The sequence below is a fragment of the Rhyacophila brunnea genome, unplaced genomic scaffold (genome assembly GCF_057557595.1).
Source record: "Rhyacophila brunnea isolate RB1 unplaced genomic scaffold, BYU_Rbru_1.0 scaffold_1, whole genome shotgun sequence".
Taxonomy (NCBI): domain Eukaryota; kingdom Metazoa; phylum Arthropoda; class Insecta; order Trichoptera; family Rhyacophilidae; genus Rhyacophila; species Rhyacophila brunnea.
In genome coordinates this window covers 4049827-4075584 of record NW_028232751.1, presented here as the reverse complement: position 1 = coordinate 4075584, position 25758 = coordinate 4049827, and the positions used below count along the sequence as shown (strand labels likewise).

General features: G+C 33.0%; 2 protein-coding genes across 2 annotated transcripts in view; both read right to left on the bottom strand.

The window, feature by feature from the left end:
* The window catches only part of LOC147079374 (RNA polymerase-associated protein CTR9 homolog), a 282101-nt gene that overhangs the window by 19879 nt on the left and 236464 nt on the right, over positions 1 to 25758 (bottom strand). The gene's annotated exons all lie outside the window — the stretch shown is intronic.
* The window catches only part of LOC147079380 (E3 ubiquitin-protein ligase UHRF1-like), a 32810-nt gene continuing 17307 nt past the window's right edge, over positions 10256 to 25758 (bottom strand). Inside the window, exons 10-16 of the mRNA XM_085960377.1 lie at positions 21631 to 21693; positions 19480 to 19629; positions 17931 to 18069; positions 17525 to 17813; positions 15459 to 15679; positions 12755 to 12853; positions 10256 to 11900 (exon numbers count right to left, since the gene is read on the bottom strand). Of these exons, the coding sequence (XP_085816503.1) occupies positions 11757 to 11900; positions 12755 to 12853; positions 15459 to 15679; positions 17525 to 17813; positions 17931 to 18069; positions 19480 to 19629; positions 21631 to 21693 (1105 nt within the window). The 3' untranslated portion in view covers positions 10256 to 11756. The remainder of the gene's footprint in view (positions 11901 to 12754; positions 12854 to 15458; positions 15680 to 17524; positions 17814 to 17930; positions 18070 to 19479; positions 19630 to 21630; positions 21694 to 25758) is intronic.

The following is a 25758-nucleotide window of genomic DNA, read 5'->3' as shown; positions in this document are numbered from 1 at the left end:
ATAGTGTTGTAACTAAGTTACGACAGTATTTTACAAGAAGCTTTGTAAAAAACTAAAACAATACTTTTCAAAAAATACTGTTGTAACTCTGTTACTACAGGAATATCTTGAGATACAGCGTAATTTTCTCACTAATTGCATGGATATTATTGTTCCAAAGTATTCAAATAAAAAAAACTGGAAGCAGCAGAGGCAACAATTTTTGTTATCAACTTCAGTTAAATGGAAGTAAAATACAGGAAGTATACAAAAAATACTTTATCAACACATTTGGGGTGAGTGAAAGGTACGGCTCCACTGAGTTGGAAAACAAGAGATCTCCTTTCCGGAACGCCAATTCCAGAACAAAGTGATCACCATGGTAATAACAAAAAAAATGATGATGATTTATATCGTTCCCAGTGATCGAGTAACATTATTTGCGTGCACAAACGTCTAGATTGTATTTAGATGGTTAATTAACAATTGCTGAAATGTATCAGTTATACAAAAAAACAACAAGCTGACAGCAATATGCCATTTGGAAAAGAACACTATTATACGCATCCATATTTAATGACGAATTTAATATTGGCTTCTTTACGCCTAAAAAAAGATTTGTGCGTTGAATGCGACCTATACAATAATTCTTCACAGAAGAAAAACAACAACTCCAAGAAAAGTATGAGATACATCAACCTGGAAAAAAGAGACAAGGGATAAAAAGACCAAAGAAGTAGCAGAGTCCCGAACTAATGGCCAAAATAGCGTCATTAATGTAGCTGGATATGATTTGCAGGCTGTTTTACCGCTGCCTTGCGGAAATGTGTCAACTTTATATTATAAACGAAAGTTGGCAATGTACAATCTTACAGTCTATAATATCACTAAAAATATTGCAAACTGCTACATGTGGGACGAGAGTTTGCATGAGGATCCAATGAAATTGGTAGTTGTGTACTCGATTACATTACATGTGAAAAATATCACCACATTGAGCATTATATTTTTTACAGAGACAATTGTGCCAGGTAGAACAAAAATAAATACATTCCTGCAATGTATTCATATGCCATCGGGAATTCACAAAAAAATAAAACGATCTCTTATACGTTTTTGGTCACCGGGTATACCCAAAATGAAGGCGATATTGTCCGTTCTACAATTGAGCAGCAGAAGAATAGGGCTCTAAAAAGTGGACCAATATTTGTGCCCAGCCAAATGATTACCATTGTACAAACGAGTAAGAAAACAGGACAACCATACATTGTCAAACCCATGACGACAAATAATTTTCACACCATGAAAAAACTAGCAGATGAAATCGGTAAAAATTACAACACGGATGAAAATGCAGAAAAATTTTTGTGGCAGAAGATTAAAGTTATAAAAGTAGACAGAGACTATCTATACATTATTTTTTTTTAAACCCGTTATCATGAGGAATGTAGGAAATTGAATGTTCGTCAACGGCAAATAGGTAAACCGTTACCAATGGATGGTCTCAATTTATCCAAAGCATATCAAGAGCGTCCAAAAATATCGACAATTAAAAAGAAGGATTTGCTTTCTCTCTGCACTGCTAAACATCGTGAATTTTATTATGATTTTTTGCTTCTCTTCCAAGTGATGTTTAAAAATTAAAAATCGTACCTAAAATTTTTATTTGCCCATTAAATAAAATAACTAAGTATTTTTTTGTTGTTTTGAACTAATAATTGTATTTTCTTGTTTTTTTTCAATAAATCTTTAAAGATTGTACCATAACTTAATATTTTGAAAACCTTCCTTCACAGTGCCCAACAAATTAGTTGAAATTATTAGAGTGATGGTAGGGAAATGTACATAGAAAGTATTGAGTTGATTCAAATTTTACCATCAAATTTTCAAATATCCTAATAAAATACTGTCGTAACTCAGAAATATTCAAATATCTCCATTTGTCATATACAAGAGAAAAAGAGAGAAGAGAAAAATGATGAATACAGTTGAAAATAGATCATGTTTTTCCATAAAAATAAGTAATAATTTTTGCATTCAGACTTTTCCTGTATTTACAAAGAATATTTGAAACTTCAAATGGCTCTCCTGCAAAATGACAATTTTTGGATTACTACAGTATCTTACTGGGGGTGCGATATAGTGAAATATTTCTGCGTTCAGCTTACCAACATCACACTCATTTTTGTTAGATACTGGCTAAAATCAAAATCTGAATAAAAATGTATCATAAGTCGACAGGAAAAATATATTTAAAAAATCTGAGAGCAGCCAAGTTATTCTGCTGAACCAACAATACCATCACATGACAACGGGTAGGATCCAATCACTTCGATACAGGCACTCACATAATCGAGTCCGGATCCTCACAGAAATGGAAAAAAAAAACTTACAAATTATTGAGGTAAATCGCATATTAGTTTTTCGGTACTAGTCGGTTATCCTGCATCCTGGCAAACAAATTTTGAAAATAGCCGATATACTGGATTATTTGTTAGGATAACTTAACCTAACCTAAACTAACAAATAATCCAGTATATCGGCTATTGTCAAAATGTGTTTGCCGCTGTATCCAGGATAAACGTATAAAACCAGTTTTTCTTCTTCTTTGTCAGGACCTCATTACTGAGGATTGTGACCCGAATGGTTTGACTGTCAAACAGCGTTCTCAACGGTTTGACCCCACCCCTCTAGGCATTCTACAACACACAAGGCCAGTACACACTTACAAAAACCGTGGCACTCATGAATTGGTGCAATTATCTAGGACAGTGTTCTTCAAACTTTGTCGACTCACGCAACCCTTAGAATTATATTTTTTTTTCGGGGAACCCCATCCCATCCTTAGAAAAATATATCTTAAAATAATTACATTTTTTTACAAAATTTGTTGAAATCTAGGTCTATTTGTCGATTTTTTTTTTAACTCGCGGAACCCCCAGAGAGAAGCCGCGGAACACAGTTTGAAGACCACTGATCTAAGGCATCTAATGTTTGCTTTAATATTTCGATGCGGCGTGTCTAAAAACTACATCCTAGCAAATTCTAATGATTATGACCATTAAGCCACGCGTAATTGATAAGCATTTGTGGACGCGACAGCTCGCAATAACCCTAGTTGAACACCCTTAATTATTATTATACCTGCAGGCAATTGCTAGAGTAATAGTTTGAAGTCTTTGGGTATGGGGAATGTACCCGGAAAACTGCGGTATTCCGCGGGCAGTGTCAATGTTGAAGATAGTGACACCTGCGCATCTATTCTATACACAACACTGCTATCGCCTGCTATCAAGGGTAGTTTATCATAAATGTTTGTATTGAGGTATAATAATACTGGTACAATACGTTGGCCGTCTAAATTTTTGTCAAACTGTCTATCTCACTCTAAAAGTTAGCACAGCCAAAAGAGGTGCTGTTAAAACATTAGCACTTATTGTAACAATATTGCAACTAACTTATTGTAAAAATTATATTACCTACATACCTCAATACAAAAATATAAAAAAACTACCCTCGATAGCAGTCTTGAGCATAGAACACATGTGCTGCTAGATTTTTTAATTAACTTCCACGACCTTAAAAATCAATATTGTTATTGACATTTTTTTCAAAACAAACACTTTTTCTGTGTGCGCATCTTTTTCGATATAGTAAAGTTGATTATAATATATGTTGCTGTAGTATATATATATTTGAATTTCTTTGAAGCGGCCTGTTTACCCACTCCATATCAAATTTTGCTAGATAAGCAATAATTCTTAGATCTCACTAAGATCGGGAAAACTGAACGAAAATTTATTATAGTTCGACAAAGAAAATACAGTTTAAAAATTCTCAGAACATCCACGTTGTTCCGATAGGATTTTAAATCGTAGCAATAAATAAACAAAATAATAAATATGTTCTGAAAATGACACTTTAATAATATGCAAGTGACAGATTAAAACGGATTTTTTAAAATCTACCATAAAATGAGTAGATAGTATGCAAGTGACAGTATTTGCGACATTTGCAAAATTTTCTTAGATAAGTACATACCAGGGAACAGAGAATTAATGGGAACTGAAATATCTAACGGGTGTGGAGTAACAGGCAATCGACCTTGAGTGTGGAAGAATATGGGATAAACTTAAACACATGTTAAGAATACGCTTGTCCTTTGTTCTGACAACTTTACTGCTCTCGGTTTATGCACTAACGCTAATTCAATATTGGTGTATTTGACGGTTGCAACCAGTGACGTCCCTAGACAAAATGCCGCCACATTTCTTTACAGTTTTTATCATCCTTTCATGACTCCAATATCTAAGGAATGTGTTGTATGGATACATTACTAACAAGATATATACCACTAAATTTAATTTGAATGCAATCTCTGCTTCAATAGACTATATTACGAGGCCACGGTTTCAGATACATTTAAAAATACACCAGACAAGTCGTGAGTGACTGGCAAACATTTTACACAAAATTAAGTAAGTATGTACTTACTACCTACCTACCTGTACCTAATTCAAATATAATTCGCAAATCTGCATGTGTCATTGCTATTCACTAAGGATGTGACGTCCAAGGACAACGGAAGTAAACTAGACATCGTGAAGTCGACAAAAATTATAGTCATATTAAAACTTTTATAGTAATTGTCCAACCAGTGAGTTGAATGTTTTAATGGAAATTTTTCGTTTTAACTAAGCTTAGGTACAGTTCGAGGGCTTAGTGTCAAACAACACTATCTACAAAAGTGCAACTTTACAGGAGAGCCAAAAATCGTTATTTTAGATTCTTGTAACTCAACAAAGGAAATGTTTATTCAAAAACCTAATGTTAATATTTTATAATTTATTGTGTATTGTACATTCATCTTGCTTATGATGATGTTAAAATTTATAGGGATAGTTTTTAAAAAATATGAAAACAAGGGTAACTTATGTAGTTAGCGTTAAACTTTACTGACGATTTAATAAGAAATTAGAAAAGATTGACATACCGTTGTTTGACTATCATGTAGACGTAAATGTAAAATAACGTTATCTCAAAAAAAAAAAAAACACTTTTTTGTAGATAACGTTGTCTTACTTTAAGCACTCGAGTTATTTCTATATACCCAATGATTCTCCTCGATTTGCCGCCCTTCATGTAACTGCCGCCCCCAAGCAACGCTCAATCTGCCTACCTCCACGGGTCGTCACTGGTTGCAACACACTATTGCACGTCTATAATGTGTTTAATTTTTGTAGGACACTCACACAGTCAAAAGTCTGCTACAAAATTTAGTGCATCTGTCGATGTCGATGCACGGGTTTCTGCATTACAGTGAATGTTATCTTGTTACTAAATTCATATTATGTTGAGAACGTCTTGAATTTATAATTTGAAATGATCACTTGGAGTAAATAAATTAATATGAATGAACAGGAGGTGATACCTATGTATCAATATTGGATTCAGTCTTTTTTCAAGAACCTCAGTGCAAATAGCTGTAGGTACAACACGTAATATCACTTGTTGGAAGCTCTCCTAGGTCTATATCTAGGATATATACCGATTGTAAATAATATGGTAGCGAATGTGGTCTGGCCATACATGGAAATATTGTAAATGTTAAAGCAATTAGTGATCTGAATTCTTAAAATATAGAAATTCTTACGACAATGATTCCATAGAGTATGAAATGCACTTTTTGACAAGATTCTATTGTAAACATGTAAACAAAGTGATATTTTGTAAGTTTTAAAATTATCATTATATCCAACTTGTATTTGTAAACTAATATAATTCCATGATTAATAAAGGTTTACAAAAATTTCTAGTTATATTTGGACATATTAAATTTAATTACTTGTAATGATATATCACTGTTTAATGTGTTATAAATTATACCAAAATTAAATAAAAGATATGTAGGTACGTCTTGAATGATTAATATGTAATACTGCATAGAACAGTGTAGTTTGATCAAGAATCATAAGCAAAAACAAAGTATCACATGGGTTTCTTTGTTATGAATAGTGACATACTGTGTTTATATTTATGTAACATATAATATATTCACAATATAAAATAAAAAAACAAATACTATGATTTTAATTATTAAATGATATTTTATGTAAGTTTAATGATTTTAAAAACAACTATAATATAATTATGTACCATAAATCAAAAGATTCATCTACCTACATTATTGGAAATTTTCTTAAGAAAAGTTGAAAAAACGTAAATGGGCATTTTCGCCAAAGTTTGTACATGTTTGAAATTTGGGTAATATTATTTTTTCACTCAAATTAACCATTTTTATATAGCTAGCAGATTCCTTGTTCTATTGCTGAATTGGTGATAGCAATTTTTCAGCAAAATATTGATTAATACAATATTTATATCATTTTTATTATGAAATTGGGCATAATAAGTTTCCGTTCCGTGACTACGAAACTTAGCTTTTAAAACATGAATGAAACACTTTTTATCACTTAAAAGAGCTCTATTAGATTAAAAAAACCATACACTTCAAAATAAAACTACAAATAGTCAAAAAATATTATTGAATTTTAATTCTTGGGCACATTTCGTTCCCCTCCGTTACCCTATGTCTATAATGGCAGAGCATTTTTCCTTTAGTATTTGAAAAAACCAATCAATGTTCGTTCTGCTATTTTTTTAAAGACAATAATCACTTTTACTAAATTTTATTGGAAAAATAAATAAGTTTCGTTATTTAATAATCAAATGAAAAATAGTTAACGTTCAACTTTTTTGGGGACATTTTCGGAATGGAACGAAATGGTAACGGAGTGTAATTTGTAAAGCTTAAGTTACATGTTACCATAAAAACAAATTTTTGTTTTATGAAATTTATTTGAATTTTTTGATAGACAGATAAATATTCAACGTGCGTCAAAATAACAAAACAAATCAAACTTAATCACTAAAATAGACATATTTTATAATAAATTTCACAATACTTGTAAAATAAGGTAGGTAATAATTTTGACACACTATACATTACCATAACTTTATTTGGCATTTATATTATTTGTAACTCAGATAAAAAATATTTTTAAGCAAATTAACAATATATGAAAAAAAAAATCAGCAAGGGATTCAGACGCGAGTTCCTAGCGCGGCACGGAGTATATAACTTTTACGAAAATAATTATAGTCAAACTCGGTTATTACGATCTCTGACATAGCGAGATCTCGGATGTAATAACGAAACATTTGTTGACAATTGGTTTATGATTTTCGCCATACATTTAATTCTTTCACTGTTATAACGAGCAACTTATCGGATATACCGAGCTAAAATACTGTTAATGTGTCGACCGTTTTAAAACATTTCGACCCTAAGCAATAAAATCCGATTGGACAGGATGCCGCCGGGGTCGGATTACGTTTATGACACTAGTAAAGTGTCTAAGTACCTACCTTATTGGTGTTTCACCGACAATAATAAAAAAGTATCCACGCATATGGTTGAAAAATCCAAGGTTTGTGAAGTCCGTAGGTACCTACCAGCGTTAATTACAATAAACAACTTCTTTTGTAGTTTATGAATGCCATGCTCGTTTCGGGGATTTTTACGATGGTTTCCAAATTTTTTATTTTCGGCTTTTTGTGTAATGTGACATGCTCATTTAAAAATACCTATTCTCTGATATAACGAGTAACGCTTATAACAAGCAAATTCAGTCGGTCCCATCTTCCTCGTAATAACCAAGTTCGACTTTATGTTGTCTTGAAATTTAATTGTATTCATCAACATAAAATGTAGCTATACAGGTTGATTGTAATCAAGACGTACTTTTCTGACATTTCGTGAATACCTACAGTTCTAGGTATTAAATCTAATCGAGTACACATTTCTGTTAAACGTGACAAAAAAATACTTTTTCATACATTTTTATAAATTTCTATGCCTAAAATGTATGGAGAAGTTTTAAAATTTTGGTGGCGTATAACAGAAAGAGTATGACAGAGCCAGTGCCTGTCTCGCAATTATTTCAGTCTGGTGTTTTTTCTTTTCCTTCTGTTGTTTTTTTTTATCTCCATACTTTTATGTGCGCTATTTTTGCGTATTCAGACATATCACATACTTTTTTAATCTTTATTATATTATAGTCAGGTTATTTTTTATATTTTTTAATGAAAATATTTTTGTTTTTCATACGAACAGACAAAATAATTTTTTTTATAATCTATGAAGAACTAAACACACACTGTAAACCCAACTTTATGCATGCCATTTCGTTACTTTTACATTCCACATATACGTTACCACCAATATAGTTTCGGAGTGGAAGTAACGGATTCTGTTTCAGAAGTGTTTGAAGCCAAAATTTAGCTTAGTTTTATTGTTAAACCTGCGATATGTTTTATTATATCTGTAGTATGAAAGATAAGCTCCATATGTGTAGTATGTGAAATAGAAATATGTGTTTTCTTACCTTATAAATCGTGGTAACAGTAGTGGAACTTCTTAAATGACCAACCCAGAAAGCAACCTGTTCCGATAGCGATACCGACACACACCAACAATTTAAAGTGTACATGGCGATCAGTGTTATACAAAAATGTTGCTACATTAAAAAAAAACATATTTATAGTGAAAATTTTTCGCCTTCATGCTAAAATCGTGGTAACGGAATGTGGAGTTCCACTTTTTCAAATATCCTGGGACACACTTTAAACGTGATTTTTTTTCAATATTGGTACAAATTTACGAAAAAACTATATATTTTCCAAAAATATATAATGTAAGCTGTTGAAAACACTACGAATTTAATTTTACACACTCAAAATTAATGACGAAATCAGACTTTGTTTATTTGAATTTATGGGTGGGACATGGTAAAAACGCACTACCTTTCGATCTAAATAATCAATTAAAAATATATACAGGTCAGATAGTTGTATTTAACTGATTGAATAGAGTAAATTAATAAATTTGCATGTTAAAAGTACATAACTTTCCAACATTTTATAATATAATAACTATGAAAAAATCAATCAAAGTCATGGGACATGCCAAAAACGCAATGTACAAACTTTGGCGAAAATGCCCAAATGTGTCATCATCTCAAAATGCTACTTTGGCGAATAGCTGCCTTTTTGCTTATGGGGGCAGTATTAGTATCAATCATAATCACCGTCCGATCGGTAAGCATTGTGTAAGTCGCTCCTGTCCCACGAGTTCGGACCTTGGGACAATAGATATCATAAGTATTGTAACATACTCTTGTACCAACTGTTTACGCTGCAAATAAAACTCGCTCCTGCATCCATCGGAGCAACCTTCACCAAATCTCGACTACTCATCTCTCCTCCTGAAGACTCTTCATCTACACCTCCCCTCATCTCATCCCCAGCTGTCTCCTCCCCTAACCATAAGACCTCGCAAAAGACATCCTTTTCTAAATTTAACGTATTTTTCTGGGTTCAGTACTTTCCATGTTAGAAGATTTCAATTGTGTCAACATAACATCATTTTGTAATTCAACTAACTGTAATTAAAAATTTACGATCGTAATTGGGATCAATCAAATTTTGCTTCGCGGTCGACCTGTTGGGAATCATTGTATATATAAACATTCTAAGTTTTTTTCAAATCCCGTGTTTATTTACATGAATACACTCTAGATTAATTTCACCGGCATTGGAGATTGGTGTCATAAGCGCTGAGGAAATATAAATGAAAACAAATATTTATTTTAAAATGGCACATTTATTAATCAATTCAAACTAAATATTAAACATATTATTAATTATTCAATTACAGAATAAAACAATAAATTATTATTGTAAACAGACACATAATTATCATCTTTGGCATGACTGTCATATTAAATTTAACTATCTATTTATTGATGGAAGCAAATGCACCCATAACACATAGTTTACACATCCCATCAAGGATTGGGGATTATGCAACAAGCATGTTGCAATTTGAGATCAAAATATGAAAACCCAAAATGGACATTTCACAACTATGCTACCAATGCTCATATTACATGAAACAATGCAATTCCAACCATCAGTCCCATTATCTGTACAATAAAAATGTCGCATTGAAGACACAAAATAGGAAAGTTTATATTATTGCCATGCCTGGCTCGATGACTATGTTCAACGATTGCATGTAAAGACGACACTGCGAATCGCTTCATGCCACTACGACGACATGGTGACGTTTGGCTTCATAATTATTAAAAGACAATACAAAACTTAAATTTAATAAATGCAATCTCCGTTATGGGCAAAAATAAAGAATTTATGGTATCTTTGTGAAATGGAAGCGAGACGCAATGTTATCATTGTACCGTAACTATGGTACTATTCGACAGGTTGTGAAAATCGGTTAACTGTAGGTGTATTGGTGTAGTTCGTTTTTTTACTGGCTGTTTCGCCACTATCGTTCTACTGCGCATGCGCAGATATCGCGCACTCCTAATTGTTGTGTGAAAATTTAGAAGTTTCTGAACTTTTTTGACCCATGCAAGCAATCTTACAATTTGCACGATAATATGTGTTTACACGTGCATTTTTTTATGGCCGCGATATGTACAGTCAGCAGTAAATCCATGAACGTGTTAACGGGTCATAATGGTTGTGTAATAATCAGAGGCTTAATTGAATAAATTCACACACCGCAAATACAGTGCCGCTTGCATTCTTAGCATATTTCAATGACAACACTACGTCAAACATACGTTCACTGGCCATCATTCCTTATGCACATTTAAAATATTATCTATTTATGATAGAATATTTTTTCTTCGAAAATCAGTACTCATACAATTTGCTTATTTCAAATGAGTAAATTAAATGCTCTTCTTTGTGTATGACATACTCGATTAGTTTGACAGTTGTCACTTGCATTTCACGATTTTGCCATCAAGTGGAGCAACTAAGTTTCACGCATGTACGTGTGGCTTCACCTGGCCCTTAGAAATTATAAAATAAGAATGAACAGTCAAGATATTAACCTGAATATTTTAAATTAATTTCCCATATAGAGGAATTTAAATAATTTAGTGAGTTAGATACTAAAAAGTCTAATGCAATTCACACAAACAATATTATAAAGATAGTGAGGAGATTTAAATATATGAGGCGTCTAATTCCAAAAAGCGATAAGTCCACATTTGGTCAAAATCATGAAAAAAATATGCACGTATTCTTTGCATAATGTTACACAATATGTATTGATCTATAAATTCCAAAACGCAACAAAACCCTACGAAAATTATTATTATTATTACAAAAAGCGCCAAGTCCGTGTTTCATATTATTTAAAGCTTGCTTGATTGGTGTGTTTAAGTCAGCCAATAAGGGAACGTTCAATATTGGAAATGGCGTCTCCCATGCTGTAGCATCCAGTAAACTCATGACAGTGCCACGGAAATATGTGCCTTATGCAGGATAAATTAAAAAGTGAGGTTCAAGTAGCGCTACGTACAATTTTATTTTGCCTATATTTATTACATTCAAGAGTTTATCGGCTGAAACCATTTGGTTCTAATTTCGACATAGAATACAACGAAAAAAATAATCTCATGTTAAAACAAATAACTGAAGCTTGAAACATAAAAACGTTGTTTCCTGCAAATATCGAATTGTGAACTTATCGCTTTTTGTAATTAGCAACCTTACATGTGTTAATTACAATCTAAATCATCACAGCTATTTATAAAACCCTCTTTTTTCAGAACACAACTTGTAATACTTAATTCAGCAAATAATTGCCACGTCTTAAATAATTAAAGTAATTATTATTTCTAGCGAACGTCATAGCCTGGCAGCACAGCTCTCAGGACCGACTTCAAGTTGTCATTGTTCGTCAATTCTTCTTTCGATAGGTCTGTCCTGCAGTGCGGGCAAACCTGACTCTCAGTACTTTTGAATGCCAATTTCAAGCAGCTCTAAAAATTAAAATAATATCTAAATTAGAAATTCACCACAACTTAATATACAAAAGAAAGATATAAAATTGGAATATAATATGAAAGCATTGTTCTCTTCAACTTTATGTTACATGTGCACAAAAAAAACTTTGGGTGTGTTCTTATGTGGTAATATAGAGACAGGGAACACAAAATTAATAGGAACTAGCTTAACCTACTGGGTGTGGTATAAAGCCGTACTTAGACCATTTTTTTTAGACAATTTCATTAATAAGAATAAAACATTCTTAAGCCATGTATATTCAAATTGAATAAAAAAAATCGGTGCGTGTACTTATGTACGTGCATTAGAAGTTATAATTCTTTGGCGTAACAAAACACAAACAAAACTTGTGATAAGACTAGATTCTTTGACTAGCTCTTAATTATCTTGTTAAATTACACACTCAAGAAAAAGGACCGCTTATTGGAACGCCGTTGGTTTATTTCTATACACTTTAACTTATATTACTAAATTATATAATGGTTTCTCGTTGTTTTTATTTTTAAAGTACCAACTGTCACTCTTGACGTTTCTATACACTTTAACTTATATTACTAACTGACGTTTAATCGCTTGTTTACAATTCTAAATTATAATATTATACTGTATAATCGTCACGATTGCAGTATCATACTGTGGCGTAAAGGTAGTGTGTTTGGCTGATCACCGAACAATCAATGGTTCGAATCCAATCGAGTGCGTTTTTTTTCGTGTGAAAAAATAAATTATGTGTTACATGTCACACGCCAAAAATAGAATCTGATTTCCCAAACGCGCCAAAAGAAGTATAACTTCAATAACATATTAATACAATTGGTTGTGTTACTACCGTGCAAAAGTTGTGACCGCAAAATGTGGTGACTGGATTAGCAGCGATCTCTTGGCAAATGATGCACAAGAAGTGTGTCGTTATTTTGTTTATCAAACCCTGAAACAAAAAAAAAAACAAATAAAATAAGACATTAGGTACTGTAACACATGTTATACACATTTATATTTTTTATAAAAATCGATGTTTTTTAAAATAGATATAAAAAATATTAAAACTATGAATTAGTCAAAAATCTCTTAGGCGATGCTTAGAAAACTTAATAAACTAAATTTTAATAATAAATATGACCATAAAATATAATATGTAATAATAAGATGTGGTCCGATTCAACAAATTCACATTTTTTACAATTGTAAGTTTATCTTTGACTTAAAATAAAAAATATTTTTCTTTTTAATGTTTTCAGATACATATTTATTACTTAAAACAGTTGAAATTGTAAATTATCAAAAAAAAATGCCTAGGTGCCTCTTTAAAAAAAGCTCAGTAAAGGCTTCACCTTAAGATCAAATTTCGCAGTACCAAGTAAAATATATTGTTACACTTTGGAATTGAACTCCGATTAATCGCTTATTTCGCATTTTTACACCCAGTTTGCTGATTAACGAATATACCTATTTATATTCGGATTTAAATTTTGTACTATTCTATTTGAGTAATTTTTTGAGACCAGGGTTTCACCTTTCGGCATCTTCAAATACATGCACACTCACCAATGGTAAATACACACCAACAATGAATACAGTGTCAATTACAACTTATATAATAAACTAAAACAATAAACAACAATAAACAACAATAAAAATATAACAAACAAATTATAAATAGTTGAGGTGTTTGTAAAAAAAACCCAACCAAATTTACTAATAATACATTCAAAGTGTATAAATCATCAAAACCCTAAATAAATCATTAGATAACTACTCACTAATAACACAATCAATAGGCGTAAAATTGTAACTACTTAAATCCATTAAAATTTAAATTCATCAAGTACCCTCGGTCGATAGTATTAAGAGCGTACTTCAGTGAAACGGCGAATAATTTTCAACAGTAGGTGCGATGAAATTTCTCACGTGTCCGCACGTCGATTTGTTTTGTCATGGCGTCGGATGAAAATATTCTTAAATCGTGTAAAGATGACTAAAAAACTTTACGTATGTACTTAAAAAAGAAAACAAATCAATGAATATACTATTATTATTAGTAATATGACAATAAACATAACATTAAATGGATGCGTTTTGGATTTTTATGACAAATTATATTTCGTTCGGCACACGTCATTTGCACAATCCATTCACGCATCGCCCAGCCAGAAGTATAGCCTTAATAGAATTAAATAGATTTTATCTCCTTGTAAAAATAACAATGACATAATTTTCTATAACATATTATATTTATATTTAACATTATTATAAGTAACGTAATACGTATTGATGTGAACCATCTGGAGCAAGGCCCTCTATAGCAGTGGTTGTCATGATGCGGCCACCAGATGATTTTGCTGCGGCCACCAACATCATTATCAGTATTTAATTTAATTAACTGGGCTAACGTTAAGTATGCGTTATTGGAAATGAGTCATGACCAAGTACTTAAAAACCATTTTAATAATACCATGGTTGAAAAATTTTGGTCGAAGTTATAAATTGACCAAGAATCAAGTCAATTCAAAGAATTGGCAACAATTGATTTATTAATATTGTCAATTTTTCCCTCTACATATTGTATTGTATTCAGTGTAATACACTGCATAAAAAACAAATGTCGAAGCTAGTTGACAGAATATGTATTGAGGAATTTCCATTTACATTATTTTAAAATAAATTTATTATCCGACCATGTCCGATCTTAATAGGATCATATGGGCCTCCACAGAGTAGAGGTTTGTATTAACAGATTTTGTTTTTTACGAGAAATGTATGTCAGCCACTTCCTCAATCTATTAGGTCCATACCCTGACTCACACACAAATTGAAAAACAATAACGTGTACTTGCCAGACCCAGGATTCGAACCTGGGACCAACGGCGACCCACCCAAAATAGATATGTATATAATGTTCAAATGTCTTTTATTAAATGGACTTGTCTATAAATAAATTGATCCATTTTTTTAATAAATAAAATTTAGCTTTATTTTTTCAATCACAACAAAAAGTGAGATTTGGTGCGGCCACCAGACGTTTCTATAGAACTGTCAATGTCGATTGTGCCGCCATAGTTAAATTTCAGGTGAGAACCACTGCTCTATAGTCTGGCTGCAGCACGAAATAGTGAATTTTGATCATAGTTATGTTATTGTTATTGAAATACGAAAATCTTCATTTACTGTAAACCAACACTACCATCGAAACTTTCAATTTAGTATCGCGGACTGATGGCCACGGTCTGGAGAAGAGCCAGTTATAGAAAATGTGACTAACAACAAAACATAAATTCATTATTTTTTTAGAATAAAATATTCTGTGGGAACATTACAGTAAAACCCCATAGATACAAACACAGTTTACTCCTATTCAAACTGTCACTGTAAATCCTTTTAGCAAAGCAGTTTTGACACTACTATTTATGGTAAGAATTGCTCAACAGTTGAGAAAAGGGTTTTATTCAATGTTTTTATGTAAACCCTTCATAAACTTAAAAAGTTGCAGGAAACGAAACAGGTTCAAGATAGAATGATTGACAATGCATATGTACCTGTTTTCCTTCTTTTTTCAATGCCTCCACGCACTCATCCCAAAGTTTTTTATTAAGTACATCACTTCTGATCGCCTCCTTATCTTCCTTAGACAGTACATCGTGTTCAAGGTTTCCATTTGGCGCATCAGCAACCCCGTTTGAAAGCTTGGACTTTTTGCTGCTCGCTGCCATGGCGAATGGATTTGTTGACTTGGAAGGAGATTTTGATTCACTCTCGTCTATTAAAAAAAAAACACAAATTTATGTGACAATAATGACTCAACAATTTTTGTTAGTGTTGGATCTGTATCTGTGATCGAAGAATTTCAGTGTACCATTTGTTCTCCCAAAGTTCAGAACTAACCTGTCAATGGTGATGCCAATTGGAACAATAACTGTGGGTATTGCTTCAGATATTGATATATTCCACTTGGGTGAGCGTTTACATGTAGATGGTGTTTTATAAATTCTTAAGGTACAATCAATATACAGCTTACTTAATATAAAAAGGGTTGGGAATAATTAACTTCCAGCGCATCTATTTTATACACAGGTCTGCTATCGACAGCTATCGAGGGTAGTTTTGTATCAAAGTATTAGCACTTATTGTGACAATTACAAAAAGTGTGTTGTATTTGTTACAATAAGTGCTATGTTTTAACAGCACCTCTCTTGGGCGTGCTAAATATTAGAGTGAGATAGACAAATTTGACTGTTTAGACGGCTAACTTATTGTAACAATTATAATATTTCGATACAAACTTATGAAAAACTACCCTAAATAGCTGCGGATAGCAGTCTTGTGTATAGAATAGATGAGCAGTGTAGATATGTATTACGCTATTATCAAACAAGAACTTCTCGTCCACGTCTTAAAACTGTGAACTAACAATTCCCTCTAGTGGAGCTAATAACACTTCCGTTTTCAAATGAGGAACGCCCCCAAATTTATCATTTCATTTTACACTCCCATGGTGTACGGGATCTACGAATTTACTTAATTTGAAGTTTTTATAATAAAAATATGTCTAAAACGATCAGGAGTGATGTTAGAATTATTATTAGTAAACTTTTGGTTTATTGCGAAGAAGAAAAAGAATTCTTCAGCGTCACTGAGAAGTCTTCTATATGCGACTACAGTGACTTCCTGTTTTGCCAATTTCTTGTTGTAGGACTATACATGAGTATTCACTTTTTATTTTACACTGGACGGTTTTATCCAAAGATGTTTTTCCCAATCGTAATCAATGCCGTTTTTGTATATGTACTACCTTCAAAACTTTTCAAAAACATTACTCAGTTTGTGTGAAAATTAATAGACATGGAATACTTTGTTTCACTTTCATATATTTAGGCTCCATCTCTATAGAAAAAGAAACATTTTTGATTTTTTTTTGTTCCTATGATGTTTAAATCCTATGGAAGGCAACAATAAGAATGATTTATCTCCAGTTTCATTATACAGTCAAACTTGGTTATTACGAGGAAGATGGGACCGACTGAATTTGCTTGTTATAAGCGTTACTCGTTATATCAGAGAATTGGTATTTTTAAATGAGCGGTCACAAAACACAAAAAGTCGAAAATAAAAAATTTGAAAGCCATCGTAAAAATCCCCGAAACAAGCATGGTATTCATAAACTACAAAAGAAGTTGTTTATTGTAATGAACGCTGGTAGGTACCTACTGACTTCACAAACCTTGGAATTTTTTACATGCAATTTCAAGCATATACGTGGAAACTTTTTCAATATCGTCGGCAAAAACACCAATTAGGTAGATACTTAGACACTTAACTAGTGTCATAAGCGTAATGCGATCCCGGCAGTATCCTGTCCGGTCGGATTTTATTGCTTTGGGTCGAAATATTTTTAAACGATCGACACGTTAACAGTTTTAAGAAAATTTTTTATGATATTTTAGGTCGGTATATAAGATAAGTTGCTCGTTATAACAGTGAATAAATGTATGGAGAAAATCATCAACTAAAATGTCAACGAATGTTTCCTCATTACATCCGAGACCTTGCTATATCCGTGATCGTAATAACCGAATTCGACTGTATTTATAATATAAATACAAACCTTTAATCAGTTTAGGTTTGTTCTCATCTTTGGAATCCTGACCCATCGATGATCTCGTCCTCATTTTCTTGAGAGGCGGTGAACTGTCGGCGTCCTTCTTAGACCTTCTCCTCTTCTTATTGTGGTGTGTATCCGCGTTTGTACTGCTCCCCGGCTCATCAGTGTTGCCGTTGCTCACCCGTAATACCCTCGTGGGAGTGCCTACTGTTGACGAAGGGTTCTTTTTCAACTTTTCACGTTCTTTCTGTGCTTTTTTTTCTGCCTCTGCTTCCAGATAGCCGGGAGGGTACTGTGAAAACAACAAAATAAAATTAAAACCAATTGCACAAGACCATTTAAGATGAAAAATTTGCCTGAATCAAGCACGGTACATAAGGATTGTAAAACAATAGAAATTATACATTACCACAATCGGGAAAGTCTTTCCACCCTCTTCCCATGGAGTAGGATTTGGATCGTCTCGTCTGACAAGATACTTCCAGACTTTAAAGCCGGACTTCCCCGTCTCCTGGTAATATTTTACAATCTTGTAAATCCCATCATATCTGGAATTATACATATTTATGAAATATATATAATTTAGAAAAGTCTCCCAGCTCAGAAGCCAAGTAACTTCCACAGGTCACATGTACATGTTTAGCCCATGTGTTCGCCGTTCGGCATCATTACGATAACCGGATTAATGGGTGTGTGCATACCAGTAGCGAAGGGTGGAGGTATGCTGTTAAGATCCCCCATAACTAGTGCACATTAAGCTTTGTTAGTGATACGTGTTTGTTTTTATTGAACTAAGGCCCTCCTCCCACGGAGCAACGGAAGTCCGACGGAACTGAAACTAAAATTCCAGCTAGTATTTAGCTAATGTATTTCAATGGTGGCTCGCTGATGGCGAGACTGGAATCTCTCAGTTTCAAAATGGTCGCGAAGAGACGCGACGTGCTAGTCGCGCGGTCTCTGAAGTTTCCAGTCACCATAAAACAGTGGTACCAACATCATTAGATTCGGTGAAAAATCATATTTTCTTACCAAAATTGGTAGCACTGCGAACAAGTGTCATGCTATAAAAACCGTCAACAACCCAAGACATCAAAAGTACAAGATAAGCAAAATTGAAATAATCTTATTATATTTGAGTAAACGTACCAGCGTGCGAAAGAAAACAGCTGATGGTCCAGTTTGACAGTTTGAGGTTATGTGATTATTATTTCAAGTGATTTCAGTAGCGCCGTGTGCGAAGCATCACATTGGCCAGTTTATGAGTTCCTTCATAAACCAGTACTGTCAGATTTCAGTTGCGCCGTGGGAGGAGGGCCTCAGACCACAATTTACAGATGGTGTTGGTTAGTTTTTCAAAATCAATTACACCTTGCCTCAACCAAACCATAAATAGTTTGGGTATATTTTGGGTGATACGACAAAATTATGCGCAATTTTTCATATACACTTTTCGTTGGATTAAGAATGCATATTAGACATATTGTCGGTTAATTTTTTTTAAATTCATGAAGCCCTGCCTAACCAAACTATAAGAGATAAAAAATATTATTCTATCTATAGAAAATTATATTTTAGATAGATGGGTTTTTTTGACTATCTATTATGGCTTGATTTTCGCAGGGTTTAATTGAATTTTAAAAACTAACCAACAACACCTGTAAATTGTCAATGAAAACAAATACGTAAGACTGACAAAGTTCAGTGTGCACTATTTATGGCGTATCTTAACAGCCTACCTCTACTCTTCGCCACTGGTGCATACACAATGATCGGTGATCAGTAACTGCACTACCTATGGACCCACCATCGCAGCAAGTCACATGTATTCGGCGCACCAACAAACACTATGGGAAATACAGTACATTTCGCAACAACACGATAATGGTCGTGTCTGCATAATTATATTTTGTGATTTTTAATCAGTAAAATCCCATTGTAGCCACATGGTAAATATATACCTTATTCCTTCCTGGGGTGCATATTCAGGGAAATGCTTGAGCATCTTATAAGATCGGACGACACGGACTGGTTTTCCATCCCTCCATTTGGCACCAGCATCTGCGCCCTCCTCTTTCACTTCCTTCACAGCACAATTCCTTGCGAGGGCTCTGAAACAGTTGTGATGATATAAATCTCCGAAAAATACTTGGAAGAACAAAAGAAAACAGGGCATCTCTATGAATACTGAGCTCTGTGAACAATTTTATTTAAATCCAATATAGTCAATGTCTTGAGGGTGCGAAGAATCAGATGGCCTAATCATGTTGATGGATGCGATGGATCAAGAGCTCTCGATAAAGTTTATGAAAAAACCCCTGTAGGCACTCAGTTCCTAGACCGCCTCCCAAGGAGATGGGCGGATAATGTTAAGAGGGTTACAGAGAGGCTGGGTGTGACCGACTAGAGAGATAGAGATAGAAAGAGCTCGGTATAGAGATACCTGGAGGATGGTTGTGCAGTCGGCCACGGACCTGAATAGCTTGATTAAGTAATGATATAATGGATAATAATTTGATTCACAAAGTGTCAAATTGTCAGCTGAATGCAGAACTATTTTGCAGAAGAGTTTTTTGAAAAAAACAGCCTACTTCAGTTATTTATTATTTATATACACAAAAAAATGTATGTACCATTTACTTCATCAATAATCCTACTAAAAAATGATGCATATTTATCCATAAAGATAATAAATAATTTCAAAAAGTTGTTACAAAAAAACTCTCCTCAAAAATTTCAAATGTAATTGTAGAATAGTTCTGCATTCAGCTGAGGAAATGTATTTTAACCAAAGACAAAAAAAACCTTGATCAATAAAGATGAAGCCTAATTATTATTATCAAAGTTGAGCTAAAGTGAAGTAGATAAGGATACGTTAAATAATTAGGTAGATAAAGTTAATTTTTAGTAACTTGAAGCTGAGATTTATTTGCCGGGGCTCCACTGGGATAAAAGCGTCTTGAATTAGAGACGAGGAATAGTGACACTATCTGAAGGACTCTAAAACCTGAGAATTATTTTTATTTATTTAGAAAAAGAGTATTACGGCATTACAGCGATTGGCCAATGCGCCATAATACAAAATTACAAAAATATCTTAATTACAAATAACAACTAATATAACAAGAAAGTAGAAAAGACAGCATATTGTGTTTATGTAAATATTAAAGAAACATGAAAACATATACAATTATAAATTTAACCTATTTAACACGTCCACAAACTTTATAATAGTTAATAAAAATAAATCAACCTTTATGGTGCCATCAAATAAATTAATCGCACGATACACAGCATCATGAAACATAACATTTGTCCTGCGACGAGGTATCTTGAAGACCGTAGAGTTACGAGTGATATTGGTGGGAACTTGAAAATTAATATTTGCCAGTATATACAGATTGTAAATGAATCCACGAAGAAGTAAAAAGAAATGCTTTAATAGAGCAATCACTCTTCGGGTGAACAAGGATTGCATTGATAGCATACCCAGAAGAAAACGAGTCGGGAAATTCATTTTATTATCATTATTATAAGGAAAGAACCAGTATGTTCTTAAGGGGGAGAGGCATAGAAATTCATTATCAAATTAAAGCTTTAAACATATTTTAATCGATCGATACCTATCTAAATACAATGGGAAAAATAAAATATATTTTTTTATTTCAAAGAGAAAGCGACAAATTTGAAAAAACGGCTAAAAATAAGGGTTTTACTAAAATAAATATTTATTGTTCCAAGTAATTTCTTGAAACAAAATTATCGATTTAATGTTGTTTAATAAGTTTTCTTGGAACTAGTGAATCTCTTGTCAATTAATTATAGTTTTAATGTTTTTTTTTCAATCTAAAATCAATCGATTTTTACGAAAAATAAAAATGTTCAATTTTCAATAATTGCATCAAGCGAAAACGTGGGCCTGTTCAATATATTTTTCTTACTTTTTAGATATATTTAACGTAATATTTTAATTTAAATTTATTATGTTATTTACTAATTTCAAATTAAATACAGTCGTCAAGGACGTGCTGCCTCTAGCGGCAACAACGTGCGATACCGAAATAACTGTCATCTGTATTAGATTCTAGTTCGCATGAATAATAGGTACCTACCTCGTATGTAGATACGTGCGGTTAGTATGCATGCACATGGTAATATATTTTATTACGAATGGTCTGAAACAATTTGAGAAATTTATGTTAGCATTTACATTAAGCCGTCTTCTCATTTGTTTACTTGTATATTGATAAAATAAAGCAAACATTCATCAGTAAATTTCAATACACTGCTAGCAACGTTCCCTCTAATTTTTCTATTGTGTGTGTGCGGATCATCAACGCATTTGAGCAGTGGCGTAAATAGGGTTGGTGTCACCCGTCAGCCGGTGTGGTAAATTTACACCCCCCCCCCCACAAACAAACACATACAATTTTTCATTAAAACTTATATTGTTAAGGTAGGTACCTATTTATTAATTTCAGCGATTTTTTATAATAATAACACTAACAACGATAATTTTTGAAGTACCTACTTAAATAAAAAAATAGGAAATAAAGAAAAAAAGTAAAACGCCCGATCTGGTCCCACAAAAGCCAATTTGTTGCATTTAGAAAATTTGCGGCGTCATACTGTCAACGTGAAGATGTTTTTACTTCCTTAGATAATTCATAATTATCAGCTTTGTATGAGCTACCAAAATTTTTAATTTTACTTATGTGTTCCTTTCTTTCATGGCCACTCTTGACTAGTCATATAAATTCGGTTAAAGCACACTTGAGTGCATGGCAACCTCAGTTTGGGTAACTGCTCCTGAGACATTCTCAGTTATAAAAAAGCAATTAGACGAAATAATGTTCGAGCTTACGTATTAGGTAGGTGCAAGCTAATTTTCCTGAATCATCTTATATGAAAAGACATACATATCCTGAAAAACTATCGCGTTTGATATATTATATGCATTGAATTCTATTACCATTACTTCAAGTGAATGTGAACGCGAATTTTCGCAAATGAATCTAATTATTACCCCAATAAGCAGTGGCACACCCAGGATTTAATATTGGGGGGGGGGAATGTAAATTAGTCCCATAGGCTCTTTTTCTTCTACACAGCCTAATTTATCGTTTATCGGTCTTTTGTCTATTGCACTCGGTGTACCTACACCATGGTCCCCACATCCTGAAACGGGCCCTCAGGCTAGGATATTTGGCGGGCCTCCTACCTACCGCTAAGATTAAAGGCAGTGTGAAACACTACATTAACGTTTTTCAAATTGTGTTTTAGTTCAAATTAAGGCTACTTATACAGTGAATTATTGGCGATTTTTAATACATCTACTTTAATAATGGAGCTGTCGAGTATCGACACGTAATAATCAAAAAATATATTGCACAATTATATCTATTAGTAATTGAAAATGTTCATGGCCATGAAGTGTAATAGCGCCGCAGGCGACTTTTTCTACTATTAAAGCTACTTTATGATGTGTGTTTATCTCACTTATCTGGTCAACCCGACACGCCGGGCCCCCCACAACCCGGCCCCAGACTAGAGCCCTGTCAGCCCTCCCCAGCCATGACCAACACCACTCCTGAATTCAGTTGGACACCGAGAATTTTTTGACAGTTCATTAGGGATTGGGTTTCTGAAATTTTGTTTGTTTTTTTGGTTTTTTCGAAATTTTTGTGTTAGAAATTAAAATCTAAGAAATTTTTCTAAAAAGGGTGCTGGAGAATTATTACAAATAATTTTTTTGCCGTGTTTTTATTTGTCTAAGCCCAAAGGTATAGTTTATTGGCTTTCAATTTCAATGTTTAAAATCATTCTGATAATTTTCATGTTTGGAGGTGCCAGGGCCCCTCGATCCAGGGCATATCGACTTGGACACTAAAGACGTACCTAATGCGTAACGATTAGGTGGCCAATCGACATAATTAGCATACTATTTAAAAGTGGTAATTAAAAAGCAATTATCTAATCAGCAGTCAATGTGTTAAGTAATTAACATACCTACTTAACCTTTTAGCAGCCCAGCTGATAATACTAGGTATAATCTCCAGGGCCCAAGAATTAAATAACATATAAAAAAATAAATTACCAGTGGAAAATTTTATATCTAGCACTTACATATGATGAGACATCATTTGAAGTTCATCGAAAGCGTTTTTCATTCATAATTTCATGAAAATGTCGGAAAATTTGCACCAAGGTTAGGGTTATCACAACACTGCGAATTTACAAGAAATAGTTCAAAAATATTTTTAAAAAATTCAAAAAAAAAAATTATAAAATTTATAAATTTTACAAATACACATTTTTTTGCAATATCGGTATTATTTTTGATATTATATTTTTGATAGACCAGTGTTCGGTAATTTTGTTGCGAGAATTACGTGACATGAGCATGCACACTCCCAAAAATGTGTATATATCATCGGTTGTGCAGTCTACCCACTCAGAACCGTGATATTTTTTGTAGCAAATTTAAATTGTTTATTTGTCTCTCGCACTATCATTTCAATAAAGGAAATGTGGATAAAACCATCCGAAGCTAAACTATCTGCTTTTCATCCCGATTCAGTATCATCGAATAAAAATGCGCGCGGGTCAAATAAATCCGATTTCCACTCAAATGTCGGCCTTTCAGTAGCTTCGGATGTAGTTGGTTCATTTTCTTCAACTTCCAAAGTATCGTCAACTTCACCAACTTCGGAATCATCACTATCGTCTTCAGATTCAATCGTTTCTAAAAGATTGTCAATTTCACCATCTTCACGATATTCATCCATTTTGAATTGGAAAAATTGGTAAACTAAACTCGTAAATATAACACTTATGTTTGTCCAAATTGAATGCAAAATATAAATAAAAATAGTCACAGTACTTAGTCATTCGACACAAATAAAATTTTCAATCTGAAAATATCGAAAATGTTTCAATTCAATCTAAAAGTAAACTCGTAAATATAACACTTGTATACGCAAATCGTACGCAAAATACAAATATAAATACTCACAACACTTCGTAACTCAACACAAATTAAATTTCAATTAGAAAAAATGCAAAATCTTTCAATTAGAACGCAAATCAGACTATCATCCCGACGACCAATTATTACGCGATCGCGGGGCGAACTAATGAGTCAACAATTTCTCAGTACATGGGAAGAAATCGATAACCCTGAATGGGCCTCTCGGGAATCCCCTTTATTCTCGCGATGTATTTGACTTTTTAAACGTTTCTGCCTGCAGAGCTTGCCCATAGATGTCAATACACGTATTAAAATTGAAAAAATAAATATATGACTCATATTAGGCTCAAAAACGGCGCGACGAGTTTCGCTCGTCACGGGCGCACGAAAGTAGACGCCCATGACGAGAACCACTCGTCAGTGGCTGGCTGTTAAAGGGTTAAAACATATTCATCGAAAATAAAATTGACACAATGTTTGTAAGTAGCTACATAAAAAAAACATTACTTATAAAATATCTGCAAACTAAATAATGTCAAAATTAATTATAAAATTAATTTGGGATATACCTATTCAGATTTAAATAATTAGATCAGTCCTTATTTGGTTTTACTTAACCAGTTTCCAATATTTGTATAAGTAATCAGAAGTATTTACCTACCAAAAATAATCTCGACTGGCATATTTATACCTAGTCACAAATTAAAACTGGCGCAACATTGCTTGTTTGCGATGGTCCGAGACCACAGAAAAGAAAAAAAATATTTCTGAGTTCCCTGTGCGAGCCAATTCAGCTAGCATTGATATATTACTAGGTAGGTACCTGCACGACTGACAGATGCTTTCCAAATAAACCCTGCAGTGTGCCTGCCTACATATTATTATTATTACAAAAAACAACAAAATTAATTATCAACACATTCGACGTACTGTTTACTGTTTTGAGTCCGGTCTATTCTATTCAGATGTTCGGTATATTTTCTTATGATGAGAATAAATTATTATTGTCAATGTTTTGGGTATATTTAATTATTTTTAAATCACCAAACCGGCTTCTCATCTTCGGATTGTTCTAATAATGTATTGATAATATTTATATTTTTACTTAGGTAACCTAATCATTATTTTCTAAAAATGTGTTGTAAAATAGTCTATGACGCCATTTTTATGGAGATCATGTGTATGGTCTAATGATTCCATACCTAATTAATTATCTTCATTACTATGAGAATGTTAATAATTCACAGATTGTTATCACATATAAATATCA